At 39.9% G+C, this 15,870-nt stretch overlaps 2 protein-coding genes across 2 annotated transcripts in view; one reads left to right on the top strand and one right to left on the bottom strand.

Moving 5' to 3' along the window:
- The window catches only part of ENKUR (enkurin, TRPC channel interacting protein), a 31,539-nt gene extending 26,466 nt beyond the window's left edge, over positions 1–5,073 (bottom strand). Inside the window, exon 1 of the mRNA XM_079772725.1 lies at positions 4,979–5,073. Coding sequence (XP_079628851.1) covers positions 4,979–5,055 — 77 coding nt within the window. The 5' untranslated portion in view covers positions 5,056–5,073. The remainder of the gene's footprint in view (positions 1–4,978) is intronic.
- Positions 5,074–5,755: 682 nt separating this feature from the next.
- THNSL1 (threonine synthase like 1) lies at positions 5,756–15,303 on the top strand. Its single transcript, XM_079767467.1, has 3 exons — positions 5,756–5,912; positions 11,539–11,600; positions 12,960–15,303. Exon 3 carries the CDS (start codon positions 13,014–13,016, stop codon positions 15,243–15,245), a length of 2,232 nt encoding a protein of 743 aa, XP_079623593.1. The 5' UTR covers positions 5,756–5,912; positions 11,539–11,600; positions 12,960–13,013; the 3' UTR covers positions 15,246–15,303.
- Positions 15,304–15,870: the final 567 nt, after the last annotated feature.

The raw sequence follows: 15,870 nt of genomic DNA, 5'->3' as shown, positions 1-15,870 counted from the left end.
CTACCGGATCACAGATCAGCAGGAGGGTGGGGCAGCGAGCTACAAGCCAGCAGAGAAGGGCTACAGGAGGGGGCAGGGCAGCAAGCTATGAGGTGTGGGCGGGGGGCAGAGAGAGCTACAGGAGGGCGGCAGGGAGCTACTGGCAAGCTACAGGTGCATGGATTCTTGCACAGAGCTACTAGTATATATATAAGAATATATGTTTAGGTCAAGAATGAATATATATATAAGCATGAGAAGTGCACTTGGGTAAAAACACACAAGAGATGAAGAGAAGTATTATTATTGTGTAAGCTGCAGAGAGGGATAGCCAGATGAAAATCCTGAATATTGACTTCTAGCACTAATTAAAAAACTGTCTGAGACCATATATTACAGAATGGGAATTTTAGCATAAAATTTCATTATGCTAAAAACAAAGACATTTGAATATTCTAAATTCTCTGTAAATATAAATTCATTTAAAAAGACTACTGCTTTCCCCAATTCAAATACTGGCTATAATTAGTCAGCAAAGAAGATAAGAACCTCAGAAGAAAGTAACTATGTCATCTAAAATTTCATAATAGTCAAGATTGCTTAGCAAACTGAGATACATAACTGGACTTTAAACAAGAAGATGTTACAAACCTTCAGAAAATAGATATAACAGTATTAAAATTGAATAAAATGGAAGGTAGTCCAAGAAAAATGCAAAGCTCCAAAAATGAAATTCTGACTACATGTCAGAATTATCCCACTGAAAACCAGAAAGGCAGAAAAAAGGAAACAACTACTGAGTGCTTATGACCTCAAATATTTCATTTTCAAAATGCATGTATCCAGAAATTCCATACTGGTGAGCCTGATGTCAATTTCAAAGAGCTTCTAAAAATTTGTAGAGCAGCAATGATTGAATGAGCCATTTGGAGTTTCAGGTCACTGAAATGAAGATCTTTTTTTTTGAAATGGGAAAGCAACTTTCTCAATGTGATTTTCATTATTTACTTATTTAATATATTTTTATTGATTTCAGAGAGGAAGGGAGAGGGAGAGAGAGATAGAAACATTAATGATGAGAGAGTATCATTGATCGGCTGCCTCCTGCTTGCTTCCTACTAGGAACTGAGCCTGCAACCCAAGCATGTGCCCTTGACTGGAATTGAACCTGGGACCTTTCAGTCCGCAGTCCAAAGCTCTATCCACTGAGCAAAACCAGCTAGGACATGAAGATCATTTTTAAAAAATGTAAGACTCACAAATCAGGAAAATACCTTAGATATAATATACATCTTGATGTTAGTAAAGCCTCTTATTAAATCCTTACTGATAAGGTAGAGTAATATGAATCGATTAATGGTTGCATTTGGATGACTGACTGAATCCTCAAAAACATTGTCAGTCTAGAAGGAAATATCTAGTGGCCTATTAAAGTGCAAAGTACTAGCTCTATTCAATGATGGGTGGAGATATAAAAGACGTTAAATCTGCAAATGTCACAAAGCTGGGAGGGGTGGTTAAGAGAGTGTATGAAATATTCAAAATTCAAAACTATATCCATAGATTAATGATAAGTTTAGATAAAAAAGAATCAGCTACACAAGTATAGGATAGGAGAGACTAAATTTAATCCTAATTCATGTGGGAATTTCAATGTGAAACAACGATAGGACGTGACTGTCATAATGCTAATGGATGCATAAATAAAAGTATTGTGCATCAAGAAAAGCAGATCATAATTCACCATGCAGGCCATATTCGAATATTACTTTCAACAAAAGGGAAAGAGAGAATGATTAGAGATATTAAATAACGAGTTATCAATAAAAGGGTCACAAATTGGTGAAGATCTTGGAAACCATCTCATAAATCATGAGCAACTGAAATTTTGAAAACTGATTAATGGTTTCCCATTGACTTTAACGTGTGTTGTTTTTGTTTTGTTAATCCTCACCCGAGGATATTTTCCATTGATTTTTTTAGAGAGAATGGAAGGGAGAGAGGAAGGGGGAGAGGGAGTGGGAGAGGGGGTGGGGAAAGAAAGAGAGGGAGAGATAGAGGGAAAGACAAAAACAGAGAGAGGAGAGAGAGAGAAATGTCAATGTGAGAGAGACACATTGATTAGTTGCTGGAACCTTAAACACAATCATGCCTTTACCTGAGAATCAAACCCAAGACTCTTCAGTGTTCAGAAGATGCTCTAACCACTGAGTAACACCGGCCAGGGCTGACTTTAACATTTTTATATCTTAAGTCTCAGCTTATAGTTCAACTGCCAAAGGTTGCCCTTCACCCCACTTTGGTTACATATATCTATTTGGTAACATATTTATTTCATTTAGTGTATCAATATTTTAATGCTTATATTTTTGTTTGCCACGGAAACTAAACTCTGATGTATGGGAGATCACAGTACAGTCAATTTTTTTTATTTCTCCCAGGAATCCAACTCTTCATGAAAGCTGGACAGTCATCTTGCCAGTCTTGCAAAGAGCCGCAGAGAGCTTTCTTGAAGCTGGGTTTATAACTCAGTAATACAGATAAGCCTTACAGCTTAACACATTTCCTATGGTTATGTAACTTTTACTATCAGTAAGGAGATTAAGACAGGACAAGTTTGTGTTAGTGTGGTGAGAAAAAATTGTGATTAATGATGCTCTGATTTTTATGAATTAGTGGTTTTCGTGCATGCCATCAAATTAAACACTCCTCATCGTTGTTGCTGACAGTGTAGGCTGACTTAACAGAGAAAGTTCTGTGGCATCACATTTGGATGCCTTCTATTCCCTTCACCATAAGTTCCTTTTTCTTTTTCTTTTTTTAAAATATATCTTATTGATTTTTTACAGAGAGGAAGGGAGAGGGAGAGAGAGTTAGAAACATCAATGAGAGAGAAACATCAATCAGCTGCCTCCTGCACACCCCCTACTGGGGATGTGCCCGCAACCAAGGTACATGCCCTTGACTGGAATCGAACCTGGGACCCTTGAGTCCGCAGGCTGATGCTCTATCCACTGAGCCAAACCGGTTAGGGAAGTGGTCAGCAAACTCATTAGTCAACAGAGCCAAATATCAACAGTACAACGATTGAAATTTCTTTTGAGAGCCAAATTTTTTAAACTTAAACTTCTTCTAACGCCACTTCTTCAAAATAGACTCGCCCAGGCCGTGGTATTTTGTGGAAGAGCCACACTCAAGGGGCCAAAGAGCCGCATGTGGCTCGCGAGCCGCAGTTTGCCGACCACGGGGTTAGGGCATAAGTTCCTTTTTCTTAAACACTCCTTAGAGCAAACCAAAAAGTTTGTGCTGTCACTGCAACACTCCCAAGGGCAATATTATACACCTAACAGGAGCTCAGTTAATGTTGCCAAATGAAGAACGATTGTTCCTATAAAATTTCTTGAAAAAATCATGCATAGTAAAGCTTTTAAATTTACCAATGAACAGAACACCTATCTAATACAGTATTGTACCATTCAAATCCAGTCCTCTATAGAAAACACAATCTACCAGTGGGTTACAGAGAGGAGGAGCTTTATCTTGTACAATATACAGGAATTCTGGACCAAAAGTCCCTTTACCAGTAGTTAATTTGAACACTCCTCATAAACTGTGCAACGGTATCATATCTTCTTACTTTATATTCCCCTTTCCAATTTCTACTAGATGTTGAGAAACTAGTGGAAGTCAATGTAAGTGCTGCTCTGGTTAAAGCAAGGATACTCAGGCCGGTGTTGCTCAATGATTAGAGTCTCGGTGGGTGCACCAAAGGGTTTCCGGTTCGCTCCCCAGCCCAGGTCATGGCACGTTAGGGAGGTTAGGGAGGTGATGTATCTTTCTCACATGAATATTTCTCTCTCTCTCCTCTCTCTCTCTCTCTCTCTCTCTCTCTCTCTCTCTCTCTCTTCCCCGCCCCTCTCTTCCACTCTCTCTAAAAAGGAAATGGAAAAAATATCCTTGGGTGAGGAATAACAAAAATATAAAAATTAAACATTGGAACTTCTTGTTGAAGATGATATCCACCCCAAATGATTACTAGTAAAAACAATTGACCATTAGATCTGAAAGGGGCCATAAAGATTCATTTGTTTTACAGATAAGAAAATAAATGAAAATTTATTCATGATCCCCAAACCAATTAGTTGAAGCCCCTGGTTTTTTTTTGTTTGTTTGTTTTGTTTTGTTTTGTTTTGTTTTGTTGTTGTTGGTTTTTTCTCTCCTAGCCCAGTGCTCTTTCAAGGTGGTTTTCACTTAAATTAGGAAAAGGAGACCGGTAAAAGACAGCCAAGTATTTTATTACCTACTTCTTTTCTCCCCATAGATTTAAATAAGTTCTAAGTCCCTACACAGAAGCGTAAATGGATCTTTACTTTGTGATGACCTTTTTGAAACTGGGGAATTTAAGAGGTCCTATCACCTACGTAAAATTTTTAACTGAGTTACATATTTTTGGTTCTCCATCCACTCTTCCTTCCATCTATTAGACCCGTAAAAGACCTTAGAAACTATCTAGTCTGTCTATTTTGTTTCACCGATCAAAAAATTGAGGCTCAGAAACAAATTTATATTTGACCATAATCTTGGGGGGGAAATAAGTACTACACCCTTAGAAAAAGAGCAGTCAGAAATAAAACAATGAACTCCTGTGAAATATCCTAACACAGGACAATAAAATTGTGATTTTTTTTCAACAAGAAATTTCACACTATTATATACCACATATCATGTGTGAACAATCAGATAAATTACAAAAGAGTTACATGCCCTGTTACAGGAGACTAACATAAAATGGCACTGGATCGCCCTCTCTGATTTTGAGATACTAAGTAGCTAGATTTTGCAACCTTTTCTTTAAGAAGTTATCATTCGAGGTTACTTCATCGAGACAAAAGTATTTTTTATTTCTTTTTAAAAGTCATATGATGCTTTGATTAATCCTGAAATAAAAGAATTATTCCGCATTCTTGTTTCAAGCGATAATCTTGTAAGGCCCACATACCTAGGAGGCGGGGGAGGCTCCTTCCAGTCATTGGGTATGAGGTTGTAAATGCTCTCAGAAGGGCATGCTGGATCCATGGCCACCAAACGGCTCCTCAAAACTACTTAAAAAAAATAAAAATCAAGATACCAGTATCTCCGTCCCTTTCTTCACCGCTTCCCCTTTCCTATCCTACTCCCTTGCCTTCTCAAGGAACTAAGGTTTCTCTCTTTCACACAGTTCCCCTTTGACCCCTTCTTGCCGTCCTCTCTCGGGAAGAGGATAGATACCCTTTCTATTCCTCTTGGGGTGGCTGAGCGTCTAGACCGCGCGTTTGCCGTGGAAACAGTTACTAGGCAACGGGGAAGTGGGCGGGCCCACTGCCGACCGTGCTTCCTCTCTCCCGTCACCGCAGCTCATTCTTCTAACTGGAAAGCTCAATATGGAGACCACTGTTTATTTGTGCCTGTGGGAGTAATGGGGTGAAAAACGGCGTCCCTTTATAAATGTTTTTTTCTGTCTGTATAGATGAGAAAGATTCAGACACAGAAGCCCGGCGGGCGGGCTGAGGTCACACAATAAGGCTCTAGCGCGCAGGTCCCAATCCGGCAGGGGCGGGGCCAGAGGCCGAGGCCACGCCGACGCACGGCCCACGTGGAGAGCGGACCGGGTAGGGGCGGGGCCGGAAGTAGCTCGTAGGTGGAGCCTGACGAGAGTCACGTGCCTGATACTGGGCGGCTCTGGCGGTGGGTGTGGCGCTCGGGAGCGCCGGACGGCACCGGCGCAGGCGCAGGCGTGGGGGCCGCGGCGTGGGGGCGGTCCTGGCGAGGTCTCGGGCCTGGGCTGTGGTCGGGGGGCCAGGGCCGGAGATGTGGGGCTCGATCCCGAGGCGATGCTCCTGGACACTGCCTCCCATTTGTGTCTCTTTCCCCGTCTTCTCAGGGTGATTTTCTTGGTGAGTTATTGCAGGAGGAAGAAAGGGAGGCCTTAGACGCCAGACCGCTCCCATCGCATGCCTTTCCCCTTCGCGCCCTCCCCTGTCTGCTCCTCGCTTGTCGTCGGCATCACAGCTCCTGTCTCGGCTGCTTCGGTCCTCGGCCGGCGGTGCTCGCGGCGCCCACGGCCGCCGGGCCTGCGACCCACCTGTCGCCCCGCGTCTCCCCCGGGCCCTGCGCCTCCCCGGTTTCTCTGCTTTCCGCCCGCCCTGTCTCCCCCTGGATCGGGCCCTCCTCTTAGGTCTTCCAACACCAGTGTGTGGACTTGTTTTTTAAACGCGTAGCCTGAACCAGAGGAAGCCTTTTATATGGACCCTGTAATTTTTGCCCTTTTTTTTTTTTTTTGGTGTCCATTTTTGAAAATTGCCTTTGTGAGAAGCGGTTTTTGTCCGTTCGAAACCCATCTGATCTTCCATAAACCAACTTGTATACACGAGTGACTGCTGAGAGAAATTCACTTAAAAGCTTTTGCCATCCCAATCCCTAAAAGACATGTTGGCACTGTGATGTGGGAAGAAAGACAGTCGGAACCACCCTTACAGCGGTCACTGTCCAAAGAGAATCAAGATGCTCCAAGATGGGAGAGCGCGCCAGTTCCGCCCTCTCAGTTTTTTGTTTTTTGCTTAGCGTAGGTAAAGAAAAGTTTTGTTCTCTGTACATGTTAAGATTTGAACTAAGGGCTCAGAATGATAATACCATTAGCCACATGGCTAGTCATTGGCCAAAACTTACAATTTTTCTAATTAGAAGGAACACTTGGGATGGTTTGTGCAAAGAAGAGTATTTCTTCAGTTAGTAAGTACCAGCTGGCCTTAGCTAATCTTAACTTCCTGGTGTTCCTGAACACAGTATTTTCACTGATGTCAGTATACTTATTGTGGTTTTAAAATTACTAAACAGAATTTAAGATCTTCTCACTATAGTATATTTAGTTTACAATCATGATGGAAGTTGTTAAATCATTTGGAAAGGAACATTTTTTTTTTCTTAGATGCTTGATCTGTAATTCTGCTTGTTTTTTTTGAAAGTATGTTTACAAAGAATATATTTTTAATTTCTATATTTTTCTCAAAACAGCGGTACTGTTCAAGGAAATGCCTGTGTCCAATATGTCCACAGGAGATTAGTGTTGGTATACCATCAGAGAGCATGCACTTTTCTGTAAAGGCCTAGTTAATAAATATTTAGGCCTTGGAGGTCAGATGGTTTCTGTTGCAGCTACTCAACTCTGCATTGTAGCTCAGCAGCAGCCAAAGGCAGTAATGAACAAATGAACAAATGGAAGCAAAGTTGTGTTGCTAATTTGGCCTGTGGGTTGTAGTTGGCACAGACCCTTGTTATAAATGGTTTCACATAAAAAGTAGGTGTTTTTTTGTTTTTCCTAAAGATTATTTGAATCTACTTAGATGAATAAAATAGGTGTAGGTGGCAATACAAATATGATAATTGGGAGGAAAATAAACGCTTTATAAAGACAAATATACATTAAAATATTTTTCTAAGTTATAAAATGGAAAAGTGTACTTTAAAAAGGCTTGAATTAAATACTCAAGACCATTAAGAGGATATCTAACAGCAAAAGGAAACAATAGGAAATGCTTAGTCAGCTTTGATACTAAGATAAAAGCAATGATGAGTAGGAACTTGTAAAATCCCTATGATTACAACATGGCATGGAGTGTGTGATCCTTTCACCCTCTCCACTTCCAAGTTCCTATGGAAGTAGGAGCTTGTTGAGAGGATTTTTGTTCAGAAGCAGCAGAGCTTTACCTCCACCCATCATTTGTTTATATCCTAGTACAGTGGTCGGCAAACTCATTAGTCAACAGAGCCAAATATCAACAGTACAATGATTGAAATTTCTTTTGAGAGCCAAATTTTTTAAACTTAAACTTCTTCTAACGCCACTTCTTCAAAATAGACTCGCCCAGGCCGTGGTATTTTGTGGAAGAGCCACACTCAAGGGGCCAAAGAGCCGCATGTGGCTCGCGAGCCGCAGTTTGCCGACCACGGTCCTAGTATATTTTTATTTGTTCTTATTACTTGGAAAATAACTTAATGCTATAAAATGCAGTAATTTAAAAGAATTTTTAAAAACCTCAATATCTTTCTTCATAAGATAGTGGACTAGGTTTAGTCATCAGAGAAATTTAAATAGAGATTGCATTAATAAACAAGCTCATTGAACTATATAGCCAGTTCTCATCAGGAGATAAATTTTGAAGTACTATGTCTTATTTTATTATGGAGGAGAATATAATAGCAAATATTTTAAATGGGTGAAAAATGTTGAATCATTTTGACTAAGTAGGATTCTGACAATTTCCCAGAGGAATTGAAAACTAGGTAATTTTATAATGGTCAAGAGATTTGGTCTTTAAGTAAATGTTTTTGCTTTCTGACTCCTATGTGATTGACTTTCATTTAATTTCAAATAGTTTTGTCCTTCGGCTAAGGAAAAATTTCCTATTCATCAACATTATACTGAAAAACATGCTAACATATAAATAAATGAAAAAATGTCTAATAACATGGCTTTGAATCATAAAAGAAAATGATACACAGTTGATCCTCACTTTTCACAGGTTCCATATTTGTGAATTATGGCTAAAATTTATTTATAACCCCTAATTAATACATGCAACACTTTTGTAGTCATTCTCAGACATGCACACAGTGGTGAAAAATTTGAGTTGTCTGATGTGCATGTTCCATGCTGGAGTCAAGCAAGGTGACCCTCTGCCTTCTTGCTTCAGCTCTCATACTGTAGACAAGTGTCCTTTTCATGTTCTATTTAGTGCCACATTTTTCACATTTTTGTGCTTCTAGTTGGTGATTTTGCTGTTTAAAATGACCCCCAAGCAGAGTGCTGAAGTGCTGCCTGGTGTTCCCCAGGCAACAGTGCTATCAGGGCCTTACAGAGAAAATGTGTGTTAGATTAGCTCCATTCAGGCATGAGTTAAGAGTGCTGTTGGCTGTGAGTTCATTGGTAATGAATCAACTGTATATGTTAAATAAGATGTCTTTAAACAGAAACACATATAAAACAAGGTTATGTATTTCTCAGAAGCAGGAGTTTAATATTCACTAATTCAATATTCCTGTTAACTTTATAGAACGCTAGTACCATGAATAACGCTAGTACCATGACTGTATTACTTAAGTAAAATTCTGTTTCTAGATAAAAGTTACATGCTGTGGGCATTATTCCATCTTCTCTTGTCATTTGCTTTGCTTGCAATGGATGTTGAAGTCCTAAAATTAGTTTGTGGCTAAATGTTATAAAAGCAAAATTAGTATGTAGCTTAAGAATTCATCTTCTTTATTTTGCTTTGAAAAGATAATATTTGTTACATGTGCTAACACTTAACAGCATTTTTTTCTAGAGTCAGAAAGATTTTTATGATGAAATAATATTGATACAGAATTAATAAATTGAACTGTCAGGATTTTTTTTCCTTTTCTCTAATCCTCACGCAAAGATATGTCTTTTTTCTGTTGATCTTCAGAGAGAGAGGAAGGGGAGAGAAACATCATTGCCTCCTGTATGTACCCCCGCTAGGTATGTGCCTGACAGGGAATCAAACCCACCACCTTTTGGTGTGTAGGACAACACTCCAACCAACAGAGCCACCCAGCCAGGACCATAATTTTCTATTGTATTTATTTATTTTTATTGATTTCAGAGAGGAAGGGAGAGGGGGAGAGAGAGAGAGAGGGAGAGAGAAACATCAATGATGAGAGAGAATCATTGATTGGCTGCCTCCTGCACGCCCCCACTGGGAATCGAGCCTACAACCTCAGCATATGCCCTTGACCGAAATCGAACTTGGGACCCTTCAGTCGCAGGCCAACGCTCTATCCACTGAGCCAAACCGGTTAGGGCTCAATTTATATCTTTTTAGCCCATTGTCATTGAGTGACTATGATTAATGTTACTATACATATGAATATCCCTGTGTGCCAGCCACTGTGATACATGCTTTGAATTTATTACAAATGAATTTAAATGGACTAAGTGGTACCTGTGTGTGGCAAGTGCTTTATTTGTGCTTTTTACAGTGTGTTTTAATACAAGCAAATTATGTCTTGATTCAAATTCTCATTTCATAGCTTTATTCCATGATTTATTTTCCTCTGATCACTAAATATACAGTTAAATTCTTAAAATTTTAGGTGTCATTGTGAAAGATTTTATATATTTTATTATTTGGTTACTAGAGGCCTGGTGCACAAAATTCGTGCATGGGGGGGAGGAGGGGAGGGAGTGTCCCTCAGCCCAACCTGCACCCTATCCAATCTGGGACCCCTCGAGGGATGTCCGACTACCCTCTCACAATCCAGGACTGCTGGCTCCCAACCGCTTGCCTGCCTGATTGCCCCTAACCACTTCTGCCTACCAGCCTGATCACCCCCTAACCACTCCCCTGCCAGCCTGTTTGATGTCTAACTGCTCCTCTGCTGGCCCAATTGCCCCTAACTGTCCTCCCCTGCAGGCCTGGTCGCCCCCAACTGCCCTTCCCTGCCAGCCTGGTCATTCCTAACTGCTCTCCCCTGCTGGCCTGGTTGCCCCCAACTGCCTTCCCCTGTAGGCATGATTCCCCCCAACTGCCCTCTCCTGCAGGCCTGGTTGCCCCCAACTCCCCGCCCCTGCAGGCCTGGTCCCCGCCAACTGTCCCCTCCTGCAGGCCTGGTCCCCCCCAACTGCCTTCCCCTGCAGGCCTGGGTCCCCCCCAACTGTCCTCCCCTGCAGGCCTGATTGCCCCCAACTGCCTCCCCTGCTGGCCCGGTCACCCCTACCTGCCCTCCCCTGCTGGCCTGGTCCCCCCCAACTGCCCTCCCCTGTAGGCATGGTTCCCCCCATCTTCCCTCCCCTGCAGGCCTGGTCCCCCTCAACTGCCCTCCCCTGTAGGCCTGGTTGCCCCCAACTCCCCTCCCCTGCAGGCCTGGTCCCCCCCAGCTGTCCTCCTCTGCCAGCCCGGTCACCCCTAACTGCCCTCCCCTGCAGGCCTGGTCCCCCCCAACTGCCTTCCCCTACAGGCCTGGGTCCCTCCCAGCTGTCCTCCCCTGCAGGCCCGGTCCCCCCAGCTGTCCTCCCCTGCAGGCCCATTCCCCCTCAACTGCCCTCCCCTATAGGCCTGGTCGCCCCAACTGCCCTCCTCTGCCAGCCTGCTCACCCCTAACTGCCCTCCCCTGCAGGCCTGGTCCCTTCCAACTGTCCTCTCCTGCTGGTCTGATCGCCCACAACTGCCCTCCCCTGCTGGCCATCTTGTGGTGGCCCTCTTGTGTGTTGGAGTGATGGTCAATTTGCATATTACCTCTTTATTATATAGGATATTTTATATTGCTTGATGGCAGAAATTTCTTCAATATGGTTTAGTAAAACTATTTTCTATGATAAGATACTGTTGAAAAAAGCAGTATCTTCATCTTTTAATAACAGACTTGGGAAAACGTGAAAAGGGTCCATTATTGTTTTGCACTTTAAATATTTCAAATGGGCATTGTAATAATAGAATAGTCAAATTGTGGAATTTTGTGATACTGTATGCAGTTATGATTAACTTGACATTTTTTCCATTATAGACTCCACTTTTTTTGCAAAGATTGACTTTGTCTCAGCATCTACAAACTCTTCATCAAGATTGGTACGTGTGTATCATATGTTTACAAGTCACTGGGAGTTAAGCACAGCACATACAAGTTGAAAAGCCAAATAAAGAAATGTATTCCTTCTCTTGACAGTTGCAATTTAACTTGTAAATTAAATTCAGTGTTAGTTTAAAATGGCTTAAATGGTTAATTACAGAACAAAGTTTGAGTAGAATTGATAATCAGAATAGTAAATGACTGAAAGTTTTCAGAACATATTTAAGCGTAGCATCTAACATTTAATATGGTTTAGTTGCATTTTGGTTCTACAGAATGTGTGAAAAGCCCCACTGTGTAGTGGTCAAATTATGTTAGTCAATTTAAATGAATGTTGCAGAAGTTATTAACTTGCATTTTACATGTGACTAAATTTTTTACTTGTCTGGCATACATTTATGTTTTAATGGTGAGTATATTTCTAAAAACAGGAATTTGACCAGTATCCAAAGCTGCTTTGGATTCCAGAATAAGTTTTCCCTCTTGTCATTGATAACATTCTTGAGGTTTGTTTTTTTTTTCTATCACTCTGGAGTCTGGAATTTGAATTAAGTCTCTTCACTGATGATGTTTATAGGACAGAGACCAAAGTGATGGTCCCATGCAGATAAGGTTATAGATATGTGGCCTTTGACCTTGCTGATCATCACTTTAACTATTTGCATAATGTTATACCTTTCATTCTAGCTTATTTTAAAAGGTCTTCAATATGAAGAATACATAAGAAAGATTCTTAAATAGTATACATAGAAAAGGCACATAGAAATAAAATATCATACCTGGGCCCTATAGTTTGGAAAGTTATTTAAGCATTTTATAAGCAAATATTTTATTCTGGTTTCCTGTTGTGAATACTGTATCTAAGAAATGTATGAGTAACATGATAGTCTATAAACATGTTCATATAACTAAAGAGAAATTAAATATAAAAACAATCATCTTTTTGTGAATTCTAAGCAACTAACATTCCAACTTTAAATAACCCTTATTATACGGGTTATAAAACATAAAACAATTTTCATTACAGGAAAAAGAAATACTAATTTGATTTAGTATATTTTTTCAAAAAGCACCTATGATAATGGCATTTTCTGAACAAAGTTTCTGTTGCTTAATTGCTACAAATTATTAAAGTTTTGATTATTCAGTGTCTTGAGATTTGAAAAGATTTTTAAAGATGTAATATGCAATATATGGGAATTTGAATTCAAATACTTTTTTAAAATATCCCACAAATTTGGAAGATTTTAAAATAGTTTATGTACTGTGGACATGGTTATATTCACTCCTGTGAGGATTTTAAGTCTGTTGAAATTAGTAACCAAAGGTCCTTTCTTTTTTTTTTATGTTTTGAAAAGGATTAAAGCCAGTTTTTAGGTTGGCTTTGGAAAAAAAAAAAAAGTGAAAAGAGAATGCTCCACTTTAACCGATGTCAACATCTGAAACAAATAACCCAGAAATGTTTTTCTGTTATACATGCTAAAACGGATAAACATGCACAGCTATATCTTTCAAGAACCTTTGCACTTGCAGAATTAAGGAAGTCATGTCACTCAACTCACTCTCTTGTTGGAGACAAAAATATTATCCTGATGGGATTGCCTGGAGCTGGGAAAACAACAGTAGGCAGAATAATAGGGCTGAAACTAGGCTGTTGTGTCATAGATGTGGATGATGATATCCTTGAAAAAACCTGGAATATGAGTGTGTCTGAAAAATTACAGGATGTTGGTAATGAACAATTTTTAGAAGAGGAAGGAAAAGCTGTGTTAAACTTCTCTACATCTGGAAGTGTGATTTCCCTTACTGGGTCTAACCCAATGCATGATACTAGCATGTGGCATCTGAAGAAAAATGGAATAATTGTATACCTGGATGTACCTCTAATAGATATAGTTAATCGTCTAAAATTAATGAAAATAGATAGGATTGTAGGTCAGAATTCTGGGACAGCTATGATAGACTTACTTAAATTTAGAAGGCAGTATTATAAGAAGTGGTATGATACCCGTGTTTTTTGTGTAACTGGGGCTTCCCCAGAGGAGGTAGCTGACAAAGTGCTTAATGAAGTTAAAAGATACCAAGATGTGGACTCAGAAACATTCATTTCAACAAGACACGTTTGGCCTAAAGACTGTGAACAGAAGGTTTCGACAAAATTCTTTAGTGAAGCTGTGATTGAGGGGTTAGCTTCTGATGGTGGACTCTTTGTTCCTGAGAAGGAATTTCCAAAATTAAACTGTGGGGAGTGGAAAAGATTAGTAGGAGCAACCTACATAGAAAGAGCACAAATACTGTTGGAAAAGTGTATACATCCTGCTGACATACCTGCTGCCAGATTGGGAGAAATGATTGAAACTGCTTATGGGGAAAACTTTGTCTGCTCAAAAATTGCCCCTGTCAGGCATCTTTCAGGCAACCAGTTCATCCTGGAGTTGTTTTATGGACCAACAGGATCATTTAAAGATTTGTCTTTACAGCTTATGCCTCATCTTTTTGCACACTGTATTCCACCCAGTTGCAATTATATGATACTTGTAGCAACTTCAGGAGACACAGGGAGTGCTGTCTTAAATGGTTTTAGTAATCTTAATAAAAATGACAAGCAAAGAATAGCTGTGGCCACGTTTTTTCCTGAGAATGGAATAAGTGATTTTCAAAAAGCACAGATAATTGGCAGTCAGGAAGAAAATGGATGGGCAATGGGTGTCAAGTCAGATTTTGATTTTTGCCAGACAGCTATAAAAAGAATTTTTAAAGATTCTGACTTTACTGGCTTTCTTACTGTGGAATATGGAACAATCTTAAGTTCAGCTAATTCCATAAACTGGGGCCGATTGCTTCCCCAAGTAGTTTATCATGCTTCTGCATATCTTGATCTTGTTAGCCAAGGCTTTATTTCCTTTGGAAGCCCAGTGGATGTCTGTATTCCCACAGGAAACTTTGGTAACATTTTAGCTGCAGTGTATGCCAAAATGATGGGAATCCCTATTCGAAAATTTATTTGTGCCTCTAATCAGAACCACGTTTTGGCTGATTTTATAAAAACAGGACATTATGACCTAAGAGAAAGGAAATTAGCACAAACTTTTTCACCAGCAATAGATATTCTTAAATCTTCAAACCTGGAACGACATTTACACTTGCTGGCTAATAAAGATGGACAATTAATGAAAAAATTATTTAATCAATTAGAAGAGCAGCATCACTTTCAGATAGAAAAGAATCTAGTTGAGAAACTTCAGCAGGATTTTGTAGCCGACTGGTGCTCTGAGGGAGAGTGCCTCGCAGCTATTCACTCCACCTACAATAATTCCGGGTATATTTTGGATCCACACACTGCTGTTGCAAAAGTGGTTGCAGATAGAATGCAAGACAAAACCTGTCCAGTGATTGTCACATCTACAGCTCATTACTCAAAGTTTGCACCTGCTATCATGCAGGCCTTAAAGATTCAAGAAATCAACCAAACTTTGTCAAGTCGGCTTTATTTACTGAGTTCATACAATGCATTACCTCCACTACATGAGGCTTTATTAGAGAGGACAAAACAGCAAGAGAAGATGGAGTATCAGGTCTGTGCAGCTGATGTGAATGTCCTGAAGAGTCATGTGGAAAAACTAATACAAAATCAATTCATATAAGTTTTCTGAGTAAAATAATTTTTTTGTTAATAACCATGCAATAATAAATCACAAAAATTGATTTGGAGTACAATAGTCTTTTTTTTATTTAGCTATGTTTATATTATTATCTTTTGGAATTTCAATAGCCTAACCTCTAGGACTGAACTTTCTATCTCTACATGCTCCTTGGATCCTTAAAAGGTACCTGTCACTTAATCTAGAAGTGGCAAAAAGGTTGCATAGTGCACAGACCCTTGTGCTATTGTGCTGTTCTGTTTACTCACGAGGGATGCATCAGTTCCCACTTCCTACCCCCACTTTTAGGTGGACCAAAATGCCTGGTATTTAATTTGGCAATTAAAATATTTAAACACAGTTGTGAACAACTACTACATTTGTAACCATTACTAGTTCTCTTCTGATGAGAAAGATAATTTACCGCTCAAATGGCTAATTTGTATGGAGGAAGTAGGTTATCTGCTAAGATAGAGCCAGTGTTTTTAACTCTACTCAGAATCCATTTGGGCTACAAGTAATTATGTGTAAGTGACACCATCCAAATTAGATAAGTGTTCTGTTTTCCATTCTCCTTTGGATGTTTATAGTTAGAGTGACGTAGTTTGAAAATCAGGACACATGATTT

This window comes from Cnephaeus nilssonii (genome assembly GCF_951640355.1).
Source record: "Cnephaeus nilssonii genome assembly, chromosome: 1".
Classification (NCBI taxonomy): domain Eukaryota; kingdom Metazoa; phylum Chordata; class Mammalia; order Chiroptera; family Vespertilionidae; genus Cnephaeus; species Cnephaeus nilssonii.
This window is presented reverse-complemented; position numbering and strand designations above follow the sequence as displayed.

What these genes read in the sequence shown, in the direction of transcription:
- THNSL1 (XM_079767467.1), top strand. Translation starts at nt 13,014, where the DNA reads ATGCTCCACTTTAACCGATGTCAACATCTGAAACAAATAACCCAGAAA.